This window comes from Humulus lupulus, chromosome 9 (assembly GCF_963169125.1).
Source record: "Humulus lupulus chromosome 9, drHumLupu1.1, whole genome shotgun sequence".
Classification (NCBI taxonomy): Eukaryota; Viridiplantae; Streptophyta; class Magnoliopsida; order Rosales; family Cannabaceae; genus Humulus; species Humulus lupulus.
In genome coordinates, this window is record NC_084801.1 from 140801615 (window position 1) to 140822584 (window position 20970).

At 48.0% G+C, this 20970-nt stretch overlaps 1 protein-coding gene across 1 annotated transcript; it reads left to right on the plus strand.

Annotated features, from left to right (window-relative positions):
- The first annotated feature begins 218 nt into the window (after nt 1–218).
- On the plus strand, nt 219–833 carry LOC133800105 (uncharacterized). Its single transcript, XM_062238077.1, has one exon. The coding sequence runs from the start codon at nt 219–221 to the stop codon at nt 831–833; it is 615 nt and encodes a 204-aa protein (XP_062094061.1).
- The last annotated feature ends 20137 nt before the right edge of the window (nt 834–20970 follow it).

A 20970-nucleotide genomic window follows, 5' to 3' on the forward strand; every position in this document is an offset into this window, starting at 1 on the left:
TTAAGTATGGCCATACGACTTTTAAAAAAGTTTTTTTTTCTATGGGTTTTTGAGACATTTTGTTAAATGAAAACATTTATATTTCCGCATTATTGAGTCTTGAAAATCCGGGTCGTTACAGTAGCGCGGGTACTTTACTTGTAATCTTTTCACTTTCATTTTTTGGCCCTGTGTAACCATCTAGTCTCAATGCCCGTGTTGTTTTCTTTTATGCAGATATGGACTCCGAAGATGTGTTCGAGCATTACAGGGCTGTTGCTGCCTCTTCTGGCCAAAAGAAGGACAACAAGAGGGATCGAGGGGAGAGCAGCAAGACTGCCTCAAAGAAGGCCCGAACTAACGATCCTCCGGCTACCGCCCCTTCGAAGGAGAACTCGCCACCTCCAACACCCCTCGAGCAGCCGGCCTCAACTCCTGCCGATCAGCAGCCTTCTCCTAAGGCTTATAGCAGGGAAACATTGCACACTCAGCCTGAAGGCTCCCTGCCCAGCCTCGTGGTATCTTTTTCTATTTGTCTTCAGGGACTGCTGACCAAAACCGCTGGCTGGTGCCGTGCTGGGGCGTTGGTGTCTCGGGGTAGGAACTTTGATTCCAGGCTCGCCAAGGCTAAGCAAACACTCGAAGCTAAAAACAACGAGCTTGCTAAACATAATGGCGAGCTTCTCGGGGAGAACACGAAGCTGTCCAAGCGGAAAGATGAGCTACTCGAGGACAAAGCTACTCTGAACAAGGAGCTACTGAAAACCCAGGACACCCTGAAGAAAGCCAACGAATCTAGGGAAAAGTTCAGGGAAAGCACCAAGCTCAACTATCAACTAGCTATTTTTCTCTAGCTTGATCTGATCGCCAGCAGGCAAGAGGCGGAGGAACTCGGAAAACGAGTGCAGGAGCTTGAGGAGGCTGGAGCCAAGAATTTAGAGTAGCACAAGGAAGCCACTCATCTCTGCTTCTACAAGTTCTGGAAGCACAACCGGGAGGCTAACTTCAGCTATCTGTTCGAACGCTTGAGGAGGACTCTAATGACACAGTGCGCCATTCGTCTGGAAGAAGAAGAGAAGGCTGGAGTGCCTGCTTCCCCAGAGATTTCCCTGGCAGTAGGGATAGATGGTGCAGACGCTGAAGCTGGCCCAGCCATCAACCAAGGTGCTCCTCAAGACCCTCCAGCTCCCTAATCTTTTTTCTTCTTCTTTTATCTCAACTACATGACCCAAAGGTCGTACTGTAAAGACAATTTATTTTTTATTGCTGCAAGGGCAGCCATTTTACTTTTATTTGAACAGTTACATCCGAGTAGTACTGCTCGTGGTGTAAAAGGACTCCTTTGACATTATAATATTTTTGCTTTATTATAATATCTGTTCGCATGACCGAACCGAGCATAGTACTTTGGCTTGATTATTCAAAATATAAAATTTGAAAAATACTCTAAGTACCGTAGTATGCTTTCACTTATTTTGTTCATATGTTTACATACCTCTTGGTATGCTTTGCTATCGATGTACCTTATATGCCCCCCAAGTGACTGAGGAGCTTTAGGTCCTCGGTCACTTGCCTTGACCACGACCTGTACGAACATTACAGATCGATATAAAATGTAAAACTTATAATACAGGAAAACAACACACGTAATGAACAAATACTTGTAAAAAATTACAAAGTTTGGCAAGAATGACTGGCTGCGCACAGTCCCTTATAATTCTCGTATTTAAATGGACTAAACATGTCTTTACGAGTGATCTTTGAAAGATCTTACACTTATAAGCGATCAGCCATATAACATGACTAACCCTTTTTCAAAACTTGTAAAAAGTAAAAATTAATACAAGCCAGTCCTTTAAGAAGGAATGTTTATTGATAATACTTGCGCAGGTGTTTACCATTCCAATAACGTGGGACGAGATCTCCATTTAAGCGTGCAAGTTTATAGGTGCATGGATGAAGGACTTCTTCATTCTGGTAAGGTCCTTCCCAGTTTGGTCCGAGTACTCTAGCAACTGGGTCACGAGTGTTTAAGAAAACTCGTCGAAGAACTAAGTCTCCAACATTGAACTTTCTTTCTTTTACTCTAGAGTTAAAATATCGAGCGACTTTTTGCTGGTACGCAGCTACTCGGAGTTGGGCCTTTTCTTGTTTCTCTTCGATCAAGTCTAGGGACTCCATCAATAGTTGGCTATTTTGGCTTTGGTCGTACATGATTCTGCGATGTGAGGGAGGATCTAACTCGACAGGCAACATAGCTTCATACCCATATGCCAAGGAAAATGGAGTATGACCTGTTGTTGTTCGGTGAGAAGTTCTATATGACCAGAGTACTTCAGGCAACTATTCTGGCCATGCTCCTTTAGCTTCTTCGAGCCTTTTCTTCAGAGTATCCTTCAATGTCTTATTTACTACTTCGACTTGCCCATTTTCTTGCGGATGAGCAACTGAAGAAAAGCTCTTGATTATGCCATGCCTTTCACAGAAGTCTGTGAACATGTCACTATCAAACTGGATGCCATTGTCTGAGACAATCTTTCTTGGCAATCCATATCGACAAACAATGTTCTTGATGACAAAATTGAGTACTTTCTTTGTCATTATGGTTGCGAGTGGCTCGGCCTCAGCCCATTTGGTGAAGTAGTCGACCGCCACAACTGCGTATTTCACCCCACATTTTCCTGTCGGCAAGGACCCGATTAAATCAATACCCCATACTACGAAGGGCCATGGACTTTGCATTTGCTTTAACTCATTAGGAGCTGCCCGTGGGATCTTGGAAAATCTCTGACACTTATCACATGTTCGCACAAACTCCATCGAGTCTTCGTTCATGGTTGGCCAGAAATAACCCTGCCTTAGAATCTTCTTCGATAAGCTCTGCCCTCAGCATGATCTCCACAGAAGCCTTCATGTACCTCCTTCATTAGCTCTTTAGCCTTTTCTGGTGTAACACACTTGAGCAGTGGCATTGAGTATCCTCTTCGGTATAGAACACCATCGACCAGTATATACTTAGCAGCCCGTCTTTGAAGAGTCCTGGCTTTGTTTCTATCTGCTAGTAGTATACCGCTCGTGAGATACTCCAGGTATGGTGCCATCCACATATCCGCTAACCGGACTTCCATATTGGTTTCTTTTGCTCGTATGCTTCGCTCGCGCAACCGTTCAACTGGCACTATATTTAAAGTGTCAGCATCCTTTGCACTCGCGAGCTTGGCTAGGGCATCTGCGTTTGAATTCTGATCTCGAGGTATTTGTTGGAGGGTATATTTTTCAAATTGCGCCAGCAGATCTTTAGTTTTGTTCATATAGGCCACCATTTTCAGACCTCGTGCCTAATACTCAGCACTTTAATGTTCATGTCTTTGGCTAACTTTAACCCAGCGAGTAGGGCTTCATACTCGGCTTCGTTGTTTGAAGCAGTGAAATCAAACTTAATCGCGCAGTGAAATCGATGCCCTTCCGGCGTTATCAATATCACTCCTGCTCCTGCGTGAGATTCGTTGGACGATCCATCTGTGAATAGCTTCCACGAAGGAGCTTCATCTTGAGGCTTAGGCGCACTAGGCTTTTCACCTTGCTCGTTGTCTAGGAGTTCAGTGAATTCGGCAATGAAATTAGCCAGGACTTGTCCTTTTACTGCTGCTCGTGGTGAGTATGTTATATCGAACTGCCCGAGTTCGACTGCCCATTTCAACAAGCGACCAGCAGCCTCTGGCCTTTGCAGAACTTGCCGAAGGGGCTGATCAGTCAAGATTGTGATTGGATGGGCTTGGAAGTAAGGACGTAACTTCCTTGAGGCCAAAATTAGGCAATAGGCTAATCTTTCGATGGGAGGATATCTCAACTCGGCTCCGATTAACCTCTTGCTCACATAATACACCGCTTTTTGTACGCCTTCTTCTTCTCTCACTAGCACCGCACTAGCAACACGGTGATCGCCAGGTATATGAACAAAGTTTCCCCATATATAGGCTTTTATAAGATGGGAGGCTGCGTCATGTGGCCTTTTAAGGCTTGGAAAGCCTGCTCGCAATCTTCAGTCTATTCGAACTTCTTGTTGCCCCTAAGTAGATTAAAGAAAGGGACGCACTTATCCGTCGATTTTGAAATAAATCTATTGAGCCCGGCAATTCTTCCGGTCAAACTTTGCACATCTTTGATCTTTACTGGCGATTTCATATCGATCAGGGCTTTGATCCTTTCGGGATTTGCTTCGATTCCTCTCGAATTAACGATGAACCCCAAGAACTTCCCTGATCCAACTCCGAAGGAACACTTGAGATGATTTAGCTTCATCTGATATTTATTCAGAACATCGAAACACTCTTGTAAATCCTTCACATGTCCTTCTGCCTTTTTTGACTTTACCAGCATGTCATCAACGTACACCTCCACGTTTACTCCGATTAACTCCTTAAACATGTGGTTTATTAGTCGCTGGTAAGTCGCACCAGCGTTTTTCAGTCCGAAGGTCATTACTTTGTAACAGTATAGCCCTGTATCGGTCCGAAAGCTAGTGTGATCCTCGTCAGGGGGATGCATGCTAATCTGATTGTATCCTGAGTATGCATCCATGAAAGATAGGATCTCATGGCTTGCAGTCGCATCGACCAGCTGGTCAATCCTTGGGAGTGGGAAGCAATCTTTAGGGCAGGCTTTATTAAGGTCTGTGAAATCCACATAGATTCACCATTTTCCATTCGGCTTGGGAACCAGTACTGGATTAGAGACCCATGATGGATAAAACGCCACCCTGATGAACCCATTCTCCTTTAGTTTTTCAACTTCTTCTTTCAAGGCTTTTGATCTGTCCTTATCAAGCAGCCTTCTTTTCTGTTGCACGGGTGAAAAGCTTTTGCCGACGTTCAGGACATGGCTGATTACTGCAGGATCTATCCCAGCCATGTATTTATGTGACCAGGCGAAAACTTCCTAGCTCTTCCTCAAAAATTCCACCAGTGCATGTTTGGTTGTTGCTTCTAAATTTTTGTCGACCTTTACAACTCTGGTCGAAAACTTTTCGTCAAGCTGGACCTCCTCAAGGTCCTCGACAGGTCCTACATCTTCTTCAAAATCCCCAAAGCGAGGATCTAAATCTCTATCCTCACTTTGGGCAACACCATATTTGGTGACTTCATCACCTGATTGGGCTTGTACATCAATGGCCATCTACAACTTTTCTGGGGGAGCACTCCTCGACATACTCTTCTTGGCCTTGGTGATTGAGGCATTGTAGCACTGCCTGGCTTCCCTTTGGTTTCCCAATACGCGACCCACCCCTGCGTCTGTTGGGAATTTCATGGCCAGGTGCCATATAGAGGTGACGGCCCGAAGGTCAACCAGTATGGGCCTTCCAATTATAGCATTGTAGGCTGAAGGACAATCGACTACTATGAAAGTAGTGAGTAATGTCTGGGTAGCAGGCGTTGTACTTGCTGTTACTATAAGCCTGATTGACCCTGTTGGAGCGAGTCCCTCGCGAGAAAAACCATAAATTATTTGGTTGCAGGGCTCCAAGTCCTTGATGGACAACTTCATTTGTTCCAGTGAAGATTTATACAGGATGTTAACTGAACTTCCTGTATCGACCAGCACTCTCTTCACCATCATGTTGGCAATTTGAACATCCACGACCAGTGGATCGGAATGTCGAAACCAGGCATGTTGGGTGTCGCAATCAGAAAAGGTTATTTCATTGTCCTCTGACCGAGCCTTCTTTGATGCCCAGTCCTCCACAGTCATCATCTCGATATCCTGGTCCTGGCATAGGGTCTGTGCATATCGTTCCCTTTCCTTTCCACTATTTCCCACAAGGTGCGGGCCTCCGCAGATGGTGAGTAAAGTGCCAGCCACGGGGTCAGGCTACAAAGGTGGCGAGCGTTGGCGTGCAGGCGCTTGCTCGTTGCCACCTGGAGCCTCTCGTTGGGAACGCCTCGTGGCCCACACGTATCTTCTCAAGTGTCCTTGTCTACTAAGCAACTCGACTTCATCCTTCAGCTGGTTACACTCATTCGTATCGTGTCCGTAGTCGTTGTGAAAATGACAGAACTTGGTGGTATCCCTTTTCGAAATATCCTTTTGAATGTCAGTGGGTCTTTTGTAAGGCACACTGGAACTTGTGGCCTGATACACCTCTGCTTGAGACTCGACAAGGGCAGTGTAGTTAGTGAACCGTGGCTCATAACGGTTGCCCTTAGCGCGCTTGCTCTCATAAGTAGAGGGTTCACTATGGGGCCTCTTCCCCCCATTCTTTTCGTTGCCATTCCCATTGCTTTTGTCGTTGCCGTTGGGCTTTGACCCATTGGTGGCCTTGGCAGGGTCTTCAGTCCCCTTATCCTTATTTGGGGTTTTTCCCTCGCAGACAATCGCATCCTCGAGCTTGATGTATCGATCAGCTCGATCAAAAATTCTTAGGTAGTTTTAACCCTATGCTTCCTGAGGCTACTCCAAAGAGGTGTACAACGCCTAACTCCTGCAGTTAGGGCCATCATTTTGCCTTCGTCTCCCACTATTTTGGCTCCAGCCGCAGCTCACATGAAACGCTGGACGTAGTCTTTCATTGGTTCTCCTTCTTGCTGGCGTATCTTGACTAGCTAGTTTGCCTCAGTTGGGTGCACACGACCCGCATATAATTTTCCATAAAAATCCTTTATGAACATCTCCCAAGATTCAATACTTGCAGAGGGAATTTAAAGAACCACTCCTGTGCAACATCAGAAAGTGTTGCAGGAAAGATCCTACACTGAGCGTCTTCGGACACTTTCTGAATGTCCATTTGTATCTCAAATTTATTGACATGAGATACCGGGTCACCATACCCGTCAAAGTTTGGAAGTGTGGGCATTTTAAACTTTCTGGTAGTTTATGCCACAGCAATCCTTTAGACGAAAGGAGTGCCCCTTCTCCTGTCATACTCGATGTGAGACATTTTTCCCCCGACCAACTGTTGCACTACTTGGTTCAGGGCATCTATCTGGGCCTGAACGGCTTCAGGAACTGCCGGGGCCTCTGGTGCCGAGGGAATGTACTCGTCGTGCCGTTCTCAGCGGTCGTTGAGTACATCCCTTAAGTCGTCATCTCTTCGCCGTTGCTCACTGGCTCTAAGTCGGTTAAAGACGTTGTTTTGTCGAGGCTGCCCCCCAGCATCACGTCTCACTTGTTGGTCTTCTCTAGGTGGTGGGCTTCTGCCTCCACCTCTCTCCTCATTCCTCCGATCGTCATTCCGTCTACCTGAGTCAGCCTCATTGTAGCCATGGCCATCTCTGAACATCGATTGGCTATGGTGAGACTGACTGTCTCCTCGGGCTGGAACTTCCCGAGCGTTACGGGGAGGCCTACGCTGGTTGGTAGGTCCCCGTGCATTATCATTCCATGGAGGGCCCCTGACCACAGAGCCTGTCTCTGAGTTCCTTCTATTTCCAGAAGGACGCTGTCCCCTGCTCGGTGGGTGCGGCTCTTCGTCCCCTTGGTGTCTAGGGCTGCGGGGCTACTGCCCGGCCCTATTCTGTCTTGGCTGTGGGGGATCGCCTTGACCAGCCTGGGATGGAGGCTGCATCTCAGGGTCCCTAGGTGGGGCATCATCCTGAGGTATTGGTGGGTGCTCCAGCCTTTGAGGGCTAGGATTATGACCCCTTTGAGGTGGCCCATTTGAGGGTTTATCAGGCAGCGAGGCAGGAGCAGCTTGACTCCTAGCCAATTGCAGGGCTGCTTTGAGGCTGCCATGGCCTCCCTCTAACGACGGTCCATCTCCACCTACCTTTCACTCAGTTCTTGGCGCTGACGCTCTATTTCTTGCTGCTGTCGCGCCATGGTCTCCGCAACAGTTTCCTGACTGGCCCTCAGATTGGCCAATTCATCTTGCAATACTCCCAGGGTATTTCTCAGCGTTTCGAAGTCCAGCTCCTCCTCATCAAACTCCAAATGTGGCTCATCCTCAGCCACGTTCGGAGGAGGAGGTTGGGATGGTGCAGCGCCAGCCGCCTGCCCAGTCTTCTTGGTTGTCTTTGCCATTACTACTTCAAACGTTTTGTCTCAAGCTCTCAATGAAAGCACCAGAATGTTGACCCTCGTTTTGGTCAACTGACACGGAGTCAAATGCTTGATGTAATAGAAGGTATTGAAATTGATCTAATGGAAAGAACAGTAAACGACACAACAAATTATAGTGGTTCGACCCCAAGAATTGGGAATGACCTACGTCCACTTAAGTTATTATTGATATTGATTCTCAAAGGAGTGATCAAAGAACTAGGGTTCTCCGAGTTTCACAGGCCTTAGAGGGATAGACAATCATTTAGAAGATAATAGCTATAATTCTCTTGTAAAGCATAAACTCAGAATTAGCCAAAAGTAAAAAGAAGTCCCCTTCCTTGAGCTATTTTTCTTTATTTATAGATGTTATCCAGATTTCCGGATAGCGTTTAGATTGATGACCTCGGGGAAGCAGAATTATCGATGTCTTTCACGGTAGGTGACCAGAGCTCGCGGATGAACAGAAAGGCTTCGCCTCTCCCGCTTAGTGTCCGGATTACTCTTCCAAGCATACACAATACGGAAACTCGTCAACTCTCCCGGACTCCCGAAGGGGTATCCTTCGGGGAAGCTCCTTCCAGGAGAAGCTCTTCGAGTGGTCTCCGCGGAAGCAGTTCCGTGCCTCGCACGGAACAAAGCCAAACGGTCGAGTCCTGGAGGAGGCATATTTGGAATGATATCCGCCTGACACAGGATCCCGCCTGACACGCCTGTCAGGTCAAAGCCGCACCCATCCCAGCACGCCTAAGGGTACCTTTTCGCCTACTGTTCCGCTGACAACTTGGAAAAGACGGCTGACTTTGTGTGTTCCCCATACTTTCACGTAAATATACCCAGATAGAGTCTTGTAGCCATGCTACTACAGTAATTGTATCCCTATTTATGGCTGGTGTAATTAAGACTCATGTACGTAGAGAAAAACCCTAATCCAAAACCCTAGCTATAAAGACCCCTTCATTTTACAAGAAGAGGGACGAACAAATCATATAGCAAAAACTCTACTAAAATCTCTCTAGCTTCATCTTCTTCAAGAGAACCCGAGAGAAACACTGTGAGTGTGTGAAGTTCTTGTGCACCAGCCATCTTACTGTAACCTTTTCCAAGTATAATAACATCGACTCGTGGACTAGGGCTTGTTAACGCCTGAACCACGTAAAAACGCTGTTTGTTTAGTTACATTTCAGCATTTCTACAGTTCTTATCTTTTTATTATTCCGTTAGTTATTCGTTTCCGAAAAACTCGGTAAACATTTTGGTGCTTTCATTGAGAGCTGTAGGAAGTTGTTAGTCAACTCTTTTTCCGTGTACGTTTTCTGTATTCACTTCGTGCTAAAGAGATGGTGACTACGAGAAAATCCGCTGTTGACAAAAATGCTACGGTCAACCCCGATACCGTGATGGAAGATGTGGTGCAAAGCGAACCCTTAGACTACCAAGGTGAAGACCCGACATCCCGCCAGGATCGGGTCAGTACCGAAGATACAACATACTTAGAAGACGAAGAAGAGTATGTCCAAGACGGTTATTACAAGGACGGCTGCTACTATGAGAAGGACCCAGAACTGGTCCAAGTAGCCGAAGAACTGGTGGCCACTAAGGCCAAGCTTGCTGAGCAGGAGCGCGTCTCCGAAAGAATGCAACGCATGATGGAACGCCTCCAAAGTAAGTTCGGAGATCTAGGCGACTCGGACGAGGATGCCTCTGTTCTAGGTGATGCTGATGCCCCCATGCCGGATCCAGCCGCTGCTGGACCATCCAAAGCCGCCCCTAACAAGGGCAAAGAAAAAGTTGGAGAGCCTGTGCGCGCTGACGCCCCTACACCTCCTAAAGGCATGAATCACCAGGCCGACTGCCCCCCCCGCGCGCAGAAGGTCTCTGGCGCTCCTAAGCCCAGACGTCCTTCAGCCCCAAGGGGGCACTCTGTGCCTAAAGGGCCCGGTGCTAAGGCACCCAGGCCTAGGGGAAGGAACAACCGCCCCAGTGATTCCGTCAATCAGGACGGTCGGGCTGCGAACTCGCACTCCGAAGATAGCTGGTCCATGGTGGACCTAAGAAGAAGATTGGAGGCCAAGTATGAAAAGGCCAAAGGGGAAAAGGCCCGGCCTCGCGGAGATGACCTCCGAAATCATATTAATGACAAGCTCCGGGGATGTGACCTCCCGGAAAGTGATACGAAGAGGCTCGAGGAACAGATTGCTGCCTTGACCAAGCTGGTCCGGAAGCAAAGTGGGGCCCTGTCAGATTCTGAGGAGGAAGACCCGGAACCATGTATTAGGAGGATCGCGGAAACGTCCCACCCGGATAACTTCAAAATGCCTCACATAGAATTATATGATGGGAGGACAGACCCGCGTACCCACCTAGCTAAATACAATAAAATGATGCAAGTGGCGCGTGTCAGTGAGGATGCCAAATGCATGTGCTTCTCACTCACCCTTACCAAGTTCGCGGAGGACTGGTGGAAAAGATTAGCTCCCGGATCAATCCACAGTTGGAAGGAGCTACAGTCCGCGTTTAGGAGGCAGTTTATTGCTGCCCGCGACCACGACATGGAGGTTGGTTCCTTAACCAACATCAAGCAGCAACCCACTGAGAACCTCAAAGCTTTCATTCAGAGAATGATGGAAGCTGCTGCAAAAACCAAGGTCAGCGATGACATGAAGCTGATCGCCCTTCAATCGGGCCTTACTGTCGGCTCTCTGCTATGGGGGGAAATGCAAAGGAGACGGGCAGAAACACTGTCCGAATTCATGTCAAAAGCTCAGGGAATCATCAACCTTGAGGATGCCTACCAGCAGGCCTTTGGAGTTCCCCCGGCTCCAACGCCTTCCGTGACTGCGCCGAGCTTTGCTTCGCAAGCTCCCGCACCAGCCCTCACTCTTCCAGGAGCCCGATTCACTCCAAGTGTGTATGGGCCTTCCGCGTCTGCTCAGATGCCGAGTCAAACCCATTTCTCTGGGTACGGAGCAGTACAAACCGGATGTAGTATCGCTCCTGGCATGCCGCAGCCGCAAGCGGAAGCCCCAGAACGAAATTTGAGCCAATCGCGGAGCAAACGAAGCGGAAGAAACTCCAACCGGGGAGACCATTCAAAGAAACCCCGGAAGGACTATGAGCCCAAGTTCACGGAATATACCAGTTTGATATACTCGCGAGAGAATGTCTATCGGGCGACCTGTAATATGGTCAACTACAGGAAGCCCCCGAAAGTGTCTCACGGAGGAAGGCGTCCGCGAGACTCCAATAAGAGGTGTGAGTTCCACGGAGACGTGGGGCACACCACGAACGAGTGCCTTCAGCTGAAGGATGAGATCGAGTCCCTGGCAAGAGCGGGACACCTCGGTCAGTGGGTGAGGATACCCATTATCTATCCCGGACAGGGGATAGTTCACGGAGCTGCATATTCCCCGGGACAGAGGGGGGCCGCTAGCGCTCCTGGAGCCGGTCACCCCCAAACTCCCGGGTCTCAGTTCCCCGCACTTCCTGCTCCACCCGCTCCGGCGCCCATTGCCTTGTTGGCTCCAGGACCAGGCAACCCATATCCGCCCGGCCTTGCTCCGCCACCCGTTGACGGACACGTCGCCACCATTTCCGGAGGACCACACCTTGCCGGAAGCACCCGTAACTCCCAGAAGAGGTACTTGAGGGAGTTAGAGCACGCCGAGGAGATGTGCGCCTTGGTTCAATCACCTGCTCAACGTCCCCGAATGATGGATCTTCCCATCACCTTCACGGAGGACGATGCTCGACATGTGCACTTCGCCCACAACGATCCCCTCGTGGTGGAAGCCCAGATTGCCAATAAGAAGGTCTCACGGATCTTGGTCGATAACGGAAGCTCCGTGAACATCCTCTTCAAAGCGGCCTTCCACGCGATCGGATTGACCGAGACAGACCTGGCCCCATGCCCCATCCAGCTTCAAGGTTTCAATGGGGACGCACTCATGCCATTAGGGAAAATTCAACTGCCAGTCACCCTCAGAGGAGAAAGCGACGCTTGTGCCTTCAAGCATAGCACATTCGTGGTGGTCGACTGCCCCACGGCGTATAATGCCATCTTAGGCCGACCGGTCCTGATCGATTGTGGGGCCATAACCTCGATACGCCACTTATGTTTGAAGTTTCCATGCGACGATGGGCGTATTGGCACCCTCCGAGGAGACCAAAGAAGTGCACGGAGCTGTTATAACGTCTCCGTCCGATCCGTCTACACGGTCCAGGAGACGTTTGCTGCCATTCCTTTGGCGGAAGAATTGCCAGAAACTGGGGGTGCTCAAGGAAGATTACATAAATTTGTTACAGATATTCTTTCCTAATTAATCAGATACTCAGGAATCATGGGAGATAATTTCCGATATTGTTATAATTGAATAAGATCTTCTCAAAATATACGGAGTATACAACCAAGATGGTCGTATATAAAGTCCAAATGTAATGCTAGGGGAACCTCCCTGGTCGATAGTCGAACAGAACATTTGCCAGGTGTCAGCCACATGTTAAAAATGTTTGCCATGTCATCCACGCCTATTTTTTTGGATAACAAAACCTTTCTCAGCGCAACTTGGGGTACTTCCACTTCTACCATTACACGAGTGAGGGTACCGACACCTTATTGGAAGAGATCTCTAGAAATAGCAAGGCGTTTTGATATGCCAACAACTATTTCTTCACTAAGGATACAGAGGCCAACTACTCCAAGTTTAAGCACATCGGGCCTTTTTATAGACTGCTCCCAACCCAAGCTATGACGGTTAGGGCCAAGGCGTTGATTGCCATGACCCTTGAGGAGAAGATTGTCAAGTCCCTCGTTACTTCAGAGAACCTTAGGAAGGTCGAGTTGTTTCCTTCTACTATAGCCGATGTTCCAGATGAAGATGGTCCCAAGCCCATGAACGCCATGAAGATGGACCTATTCATGTTGAGAGGTACCCTCTTTGCCCGTGCTAGTTGGACAAGACAGTGATGAGGTGGGTGCATCCACACATTCGCTACTTGCTTCAGATGATTTTGATGAAGCCACGTTCGAACCCGAATCTCATTCAAAAGGTCCACTACTTTTATTATATTTACTTTATGTTTCATCTGTATTTGATATATTGCTAACATTTGATCTTCTTTTGCAAGTTCAGATATGTTCGGCGTTGTTTATTCCCAACAGAGGTCGACTCCAACCGAGACTAGCCCTTCCGACCGAGCTGCCAAGAGGGCCAGTGTTGAGCATGAGTTGATAACGGAGGTTCCTCTTGAGGTTTCTTCTCCGACTCCTTTGGTGTCTAGTCCTGTTGTAGAGGTAGAGCCATTCTTGCCTACACGGGTTCCTCCAAGTTTCACTGATGTGGGTGCCTCTTGTTCTATGCTTGCTCCCTTATCTGAGCCACACCAGTCTGTTTTATGAAATTTAGGTGCCATCATGGATTGAGCTTCCCATCTAGAGCAGACGACAACAAATTTTAATGGGATCAAGAATGAGGACTTGAGCACCTTCCTCGCGAAGCCACTCCTTGACATTCAGAGTGTAAGTCCTCTAAAATTTTCTTTTTGTCTGGTTAGCTTGTGTGCTGACATTATCTAACACTTGTATGTTTTTTGTAGGCACTGATGCTGGTCTCCCATGTCCGTGATAGGTCTGTAGAGTATACCTCTACAACTTCCAACCTTTGTTCTAAGCTTGAAGTTGTCCGCCAAGATGTGTTGGACCTTAGGCATGTTCATGGATCTAGGGATGTCGACATTGCTTTGAAAGATGAAGAGAACAACACTCTTCGCAGTACCATGGAGCTCAAACAATAGGAAGTGACCGAGTTAACTCTCAGGATAACCTAGATGGAAGGGAAACTTGCCAATCAGCTCCAACAGTCTGAAGCTGAGAAAGAGAAGTTGATTGCTCACATGGACCAACTACGAAAGGATGATCTTGTCGAGAAGGAACAAGAGGTTAAAGCTGCCCGGGACAAGGCTCGAGAGGAGTATTCAGAGACAGCTTTCTCTTGCTTCTACTTGATCTAGTAGTCCAACAAAGATCTGAACTTGGATTTCCTTCCTGAGAAAACGCGAGGGAAGGAGCTTAGGAAGTGTCTGGCCCATGAGGCTGCCGATGCTCAGGGTGGTCTTTCAGATGACACTCCTCACCCTAGTTAGCCTTCTTTTGGTCTTTTACTCTGTCTTTCCTTTCATGCCATTGGTGGGGCACCTTGTACTTGAAAATGTTTACATATGACATTTTATGCGTTTATGTTTTTTTTTGTTATGAGTACTCAGTGTTGATTGAATCTTTTTTATTTCCAATGCTTACTAAGTATATCAACTCACAGCCCTCATTGGTTCAGGTATCAGTATACTCTGAACACATGTATTTCACGTTCCATACTAACCTTACTCTTTTATGTTTTTCATGCTAACAACCATGGTAATGTGAGTAGTATGATACTTTACCAGGTACCATGAACAAAACAGGTCAGGTCGACCACCCCATGGGTGATAGGCCGACCACCCTATAAGGGACATGGCTAGGACTCTCCCCACCAATGCCTTTTTTATTTTTGTTTTTTGCACTTTTGGAACATATGTTGAACAAATTTCCTAGAAAAACTTGAGCTTGCTTCATACTTAAGGTCATGTCCTCATTGCTTGTGTATACCCTGATCGGTATGTACTATATGCCCCCAAGTGATCATGGGTTTAAATGCCTTGGTCACTTGCTACTTAACCATGCCTTACTTCGAGTGTTTAGACACATAGTATTATCCTTTTCACCCAATGATTCAAGAAGCAAATGATTCTCCCTCATTGGTAGTCGAGTGATCATTTCATACTCAGTAGTAATGATATCTACGTAATCTCTCCTGTACTCATTATAATGATTGTAGATAAAAGTGTCTAATTTGGACCAACCGGGTCTAGATGGGCTAATCAAGCCTGTAATGAGTCTTAGATCAAATTATCGGACCAGATTTGATTATGATCTGATCAGACCAGTCACTTTTTTTATCGTATGGGTCAATAGGTAGGATTGAACGTGATCAAATAATGGCGACTGGTACTCGGACCGGTCTCTTTTTTGATCGTATAAGTCGATAGGTTCCTCAAGAACCGAAATCAAACATTGTCAAATAAATTGGCGACAAGGTCCTCGAACCATTCTCTTGTTTGGATTGTATGGGTCGATAGGCTCCTCAAGAACTGTTGACGCGGTTCTTCGCCAACAGGTAATTAAGAAAATAAGAGAAAGGGATTAGTGCTTAGGTTGAACCGAAACAGATATATGATCTTAGGAAATGAAATGGTGACTCAAGACACGTTTTTTAAGTGGTTCAAAGGTTAAAATCCTTCTACTCCACTAGTCAGTATTATTGCTATATACTGGATATTTGATTACAGGGTATTTCTTACAAGAGAGAATCCAACCCCTATTAACTCCCAGGGTCTCCATATTTATAGGAGAAGGCACCTGGGAGTTGGTAAGAAGGTCATCCCGTGACCTTCTTACCTATCGCATCAACTCTGTGACATTCATGATTAATTCCTAAACCTGACACATAAGTGTGGTCAAATCAATAGGTAAGGAGATAATGGGCCGCACGGCCCAACCCAGTCGTGGGTGTCTGAATACGCACGTTCCTGCTGCGTGTCCGAGAAGTCAGGGGCATATCAGACACGTGATGTCTGATATATGCACGTTTACCTTGCATGTGTTGACTTTACAAAGAGTCATAGCCTCCATATCAAGCTCGTACCACGAGCTTGATACCTAACTCGACCTTCGGCCTTCAAAGTCCGGACTCAAGTCTTAGGCAATCTTGGCGAACCCTTGGGTTAACTCGAGCTAAGGAGGTATGATCTTATGACAGCAGCTCCGGTTTTGGGGATATCCACGAGGTAATCATGATTAGGCCGCAGCTCAACTCGCTAATCAGCCTGTGGGAAAATCAGGGCGTACATCTGCCCCCCAAGCCCCTGTTCGTGGCAAACGACGTCGCATAAGGCCATAGTAGGGGCTTTTAAGCTTCCCCATGAACCATGCGCATTCCACACTTGACGCAGGCGCCTAATACGTGGAACATCGTGGTTGGTGATGGTACGTCTTCTGAGAACCACATTTAATGGCCTAGCCTATGCCCAGCCGTCGTTTCATATTTCGAGTGGAGGGCCTTGGATCCCACATTAGGGCCATCCAACGACCCTCTATACGTGATCCTTCGCGTATATAAAAGGGGTGGCCACCCTTTCATTTGATATTTCTCAGAACTTCTTTCCTTCTTCTCTCTTCATCTTAGAAGAAAAAAGAAACCCTCTTCTCTGTGACCTCCATTCTCAGTGTTCAAGAAGCTCAGGCGTGAGGATTCCTTCGAATCTTTGGAGACAGAAACTCCTACGAAGCTCCAATCTAGGCGACACCTTCATTCACTTCCCAACCAAACACTCTGTAAGTCTTCTGACCATGCGTGTTTTGAAAATATTTTTCACTGTAGCTTAGGTAAATATTTACTGTAGCCACATGCAAGGGTTTACTGGTTTTTGTGGGTATGAAGGGTGAAAGCCTTTTAGGTTAGGGTATTTTTTGCTGTAGGAAATTGTTTAGGAGTATGGTCTATAGGATGCATTTTCTGGGGAAGATTTCTGGGTAGGAGTTTTGGAATTTTGGGTGCAAAACCGGGTAGCTTAGGGGACACGCTTCACAGGCGGTTTTGCATTCTTTGCCTACTGAAACTTTCCCCCCAAGGCAAATTCTCTCCTGACCCTCCTGACACACGAATTCTGAGTAATCGGGGATCTGTTGGGAGCACAGGCGCGTGTTCATTGAACCGCGTGGTCCCACTCTCCACGGGCTGGGCTTACCTTAGCTCGTGCAAATAACATTTGATTTTTCCTCATGCTTGGGTCGCCTTTTCTGAAATATTTTCTTTTGTTCGCTAGGTGACCAGATGGCACCGAAGAGGAACGCTTCCAAGCAGACTGTCGGAAACTCGGCCTCCCAGTAAGACAAAGGAAAGGCGGTGATGCCGGACTCCCCGATCCCCAACTTTGGGCCGGCAGTGGAGCAGGAGCTCGAGGTGGCTCTTGATGCGTTCTTCGAGGCGGAGAAGATCGCCTCAAAGCTCACCGACCAGACGAAGATCAATAAGATATTCCTCTCCCACAACATCACGCTGGGGAGGACGTCAGTGATTGCCTGACCTCCCGCGGAAGGCGAGCAGAGCTGCGCGCCGCTCGACGAGGCATTCGCGGCTTGGAGCGGCGAGCATTTCAAGGCGGGGGCATTCCTCCCGATGGACCAATATTTTGCTGACTTCCTAAATTATGTGAAGTCGGCCCCATTCCAGCTCCCGCCCAACTCTTATCGGTTATTGGCGGGGTTGAGATATTTATTTCTGAAGCACAAGTGGGAGGTTCCCACTCCAGCAGACAGTTTGTACTTCTTCTGCCTCAAGGCCAGCCCGGACCAGCGGGGGCGAGGCGACGAGTTTTACTACTTAACCCAATTTCCCAATACGGCTGCAGTCATCGAGCTGCCCAGCCACCCCAATGACTTCAAGGATCAATTCTTCATGTCGACGGGGTTCAGGAACTGCGAGCTCCACTACTTCAATTGTCCTCGTAAGTGTTTTTTATCCTCAGCTTGTAAGTTAAGAGTCGTTTTAGCTCCTCCTGTATCCCTTTCTGACTTAGACTGATTCTGCAGCCATCTTCGCGAGGACAGAGAAATTTGTGACCCTCGGGGCCCAATACGAGACACTGGCGGGCTTGCCCCCCAGTGAGAAAGATTACTGCGTGCTCGTAACAGACGAGACGATGGTAGCCTTCAAGCTGATTTTCCCAAATCAGACTTTGAACCTCAGGAGGCCCCGGGGGCTTCCCCCAGCTCGCGATACCAAACCCATCATCATGGAGGTGGTCGCAGGAGATGAAGATGAGGAGAAAGAAAACGACGAAGTTCCCCTTGTGAGGAACAGGAAACGGGCTTTGGAGGTCGCCCAAAGGACGGGCGAGGAGAGGATCCAATCCGGAGCTGCCGCGGGTCCTTCTGGCCAAGGTAACCCTTACATGTTTAGGAGTCTAGATAGGGCCACAGCAGACCCCCGGATGGCTAGGTTCAATCCTAAGCAGCTCGTCCATCGTCACCGAAGTGATCTGGACCTGAACACAACCCTGCTCCACTATGTCGACCGGCTTGTGCTGGACTACCAAGATAGCCGGCCTAGGGGTACCGTAGTAGTAGATAACATCCTAGCCTTTAGGTCGATCCTATTCGAGGAGTATGGGACCAACCTTCAGTCATGGCCATCACTCCGGAGGGGCGCCGTAGCTCCGGGGCTTAGGCAATATGTAGAGGAATCTAGCCCTGAGTCAGCCTCGGACCCAGAACTTGTGCCAGCTCGAGAAGTAATCAACTTAGATTCTTCTACTAGCTCGGGGGGTAGGATTCCCTTTAGTATACATATACTTGAATTTTTCTCATTACCCCTTTGTTTTTGTTTCTGTATGATTGCCAACTCTTGTACTAACCATGTTTTCATTTTGACAGAAGAGATGTCTCAGCCCGAGGAGAGCCTGCGAGGTGCATTCTTCGGGGGGAACCCCCCAGCAGGGGCCGCTGGGCCAAGAATGAAGAGGCTCCGGACGTCAAAGCACGCTGCCGGGACCCCCGCCAAGTCTCCTATAAAGGAGAAGGAGCAAGCCCCAGCTGCCCAGGTCGTGGGAGCGGTTCCTCCTGCTGCAGGGGGAAGCAACATGCCTCCACCCTCTCTGCGAGCTCCGGCCGCCGCCTGGAACGCAGGAACGGAGCTCGGGACTTCGGCAATTGTACCCTCCGAGGTACGCATCCCAGTCAATCCCCAGGACCTGGAGAAGATCCCAGAGGCCTTCCGAGGAACGGTGTATGAGTCGGCGAACTACGCCGTCAGCCACATATACAAGTTCAACGAGAAGGAGCTCCGGGCCATCGAGACAATGAGCCCGGTGGGCGTGCTGGAGTCTTCACTGGGCATGACCCTAACGGTAAGCTGACTTTACCCTTTTATGGCTTTTTATTATTACACTTTGCCCTGTTTTTTCTCTCTTTTTTCTAAGGTAATTGTCTTTTCACCTTCGCAGAGCGCCGTTGCCCTTCACCGGAGCATCGCCAGGACCAAAACTCAGCTCGAGGACATGAGGAGCGAGCACCAGACTACCCTGCAGGCGGCTAAGGATGCCTTGGCGGCCTCGTAGGTCGAGTTGGAAAAAACCCGGTCGAAGGTCCAAGAGCTTGAGACCTCCCTCGCCACCTTGCGGACAGAACTAGATGCCGCGAAGGCTGAGGCCCAGGCCGCCCTAGAGGCCGAGTAGACAACTTCGGAAAAGTCCCTGGAAGACCTGTTCTACCATTGCTGGGCCTACAATCCAGACGCTGACTTCTCCTTCCTGTCAGCGAGCCTCTGGGAGCGCTTGCTGGTGAAGTTCCAAGCTCGCCTTGATAAAGAAGCGCCCTCCGAGGCCGGGGAGGGCTCTGGCGCAGCTGAGCAAGGCGAGACGGCGAGCTCCAAGGGGCCACATGGCGGAGCCTAGGGCGTTTCTTCTCTTGTGCCCTTCACTATTTTTTAATATTTTTTGTGTAACCTTTGCATGAGGTGCTTCAACCTTGAGACAATTTGATTCAACGTTTTTAATTGATCCTCCTTCTTGCCCTTACGCATTTTGGTTACAATTTTTTGAAAAACTTAGTTCGCGTTAATCTTTATCCATATCTCGAGCTCTCTAGGAAGAAAAACGATCAATAGATTTAAATCAACTTCTAAGTTTTATGACCCGGTTATGACCAGGAACTTAATTTGAAAACTTAGTTCGCGTTAACTTTTATCCATATCTCGAGCTCTTTAGAAAGAACAACGATCAATAGATTTAAATCAACTTCTAAGTTTTATGACCCGGTTATGACCAGGAACTTATTTTGAAAACTTAGTTCGCGTTAACTTTCATCCATATCTCGAGCTCTTTAGGAAGAACAACGATCAATAGATTTAAATCAACTTCTAAGTTTTATGACCCGATTATGACCAGGATAGGACTTAGTTAGCGTTTAATCCTTATCAATATCTCGTGTTTTTTAAGAAAAACAACGCTCAATCGATATGAATCAACTTCTAAGTCACTAAGGAGACCTGGTTATATCCAGTCACCATATGCCCCCCAAGTAACTGGGAAGGGGTCTTTCGTGGTTACTTTAGATTACACTTGCAAACATGTACAAAAAGATGATTCTCATTCATACATAAAAAATGGCCTTCCAGGCCTTACAAGTGAATCATTGATAATATTTCTTTAAATGGATGGCGTTCCAAGTCCGTGGGACTGCCCCTCCATCAAGCCGAGCTAACTTATAAGTTCCCTCCTTAATGATTTCGATGACCTGGTACGGTCCTTCCCAGTTTGGTCCCAAGACTCCATCTTTGGGATCTTTCCTGGCCAGGAAAACTCTCCTTAGGACCAAGTCGCCAACGCCAAAGGCGCGCTTTTTGACTTTGGAGTTGAAGTAGCGAGTGATTTTCTGCTGATAATGGGCGAGCTGGAATTGCAAATCTTCTCGCCTTTCATCAACTAGGTCAAGGGAATTGCACAGTAGCTCGTGGTTGCGGCCCTGGTCGTAAGATTGGACCCTATGCGAAAGCACCTTAACCTCCACGGGGAGGACTGCCTCACTCCCAAAGGTTAGGGAAAAAGGAGTATGACCCGTAGGAGTCCGATGCGAGGTCCGATATGCCCATAGGACCTGAGGGAGCTGTTCTGGCCAAACCCCCTTCGCTTCATCTAATCTCTTCTTGAGGCTCGCCTTTACAGTCTTGTTGACAGCTTCGACCTGGCCATTCGCCTGAGGATAGGCCACGGAGGAGAAACTTTTCACAATTCCGTACCTTTCACAAAACTCGGTGAACAGGTCGCTGTCGAACTGAGTACCATTATCGGAGACGATCTTCTTGGGCA

Coding starts and splice junctions, on each gene's coding strand:
- LOC133800105 (XM_062238077.1), top strand. CDS start 219: ATGGACTCCGAAGATGTGTTCGAGCATTACAGGGCTGTTGCTGCCTCT.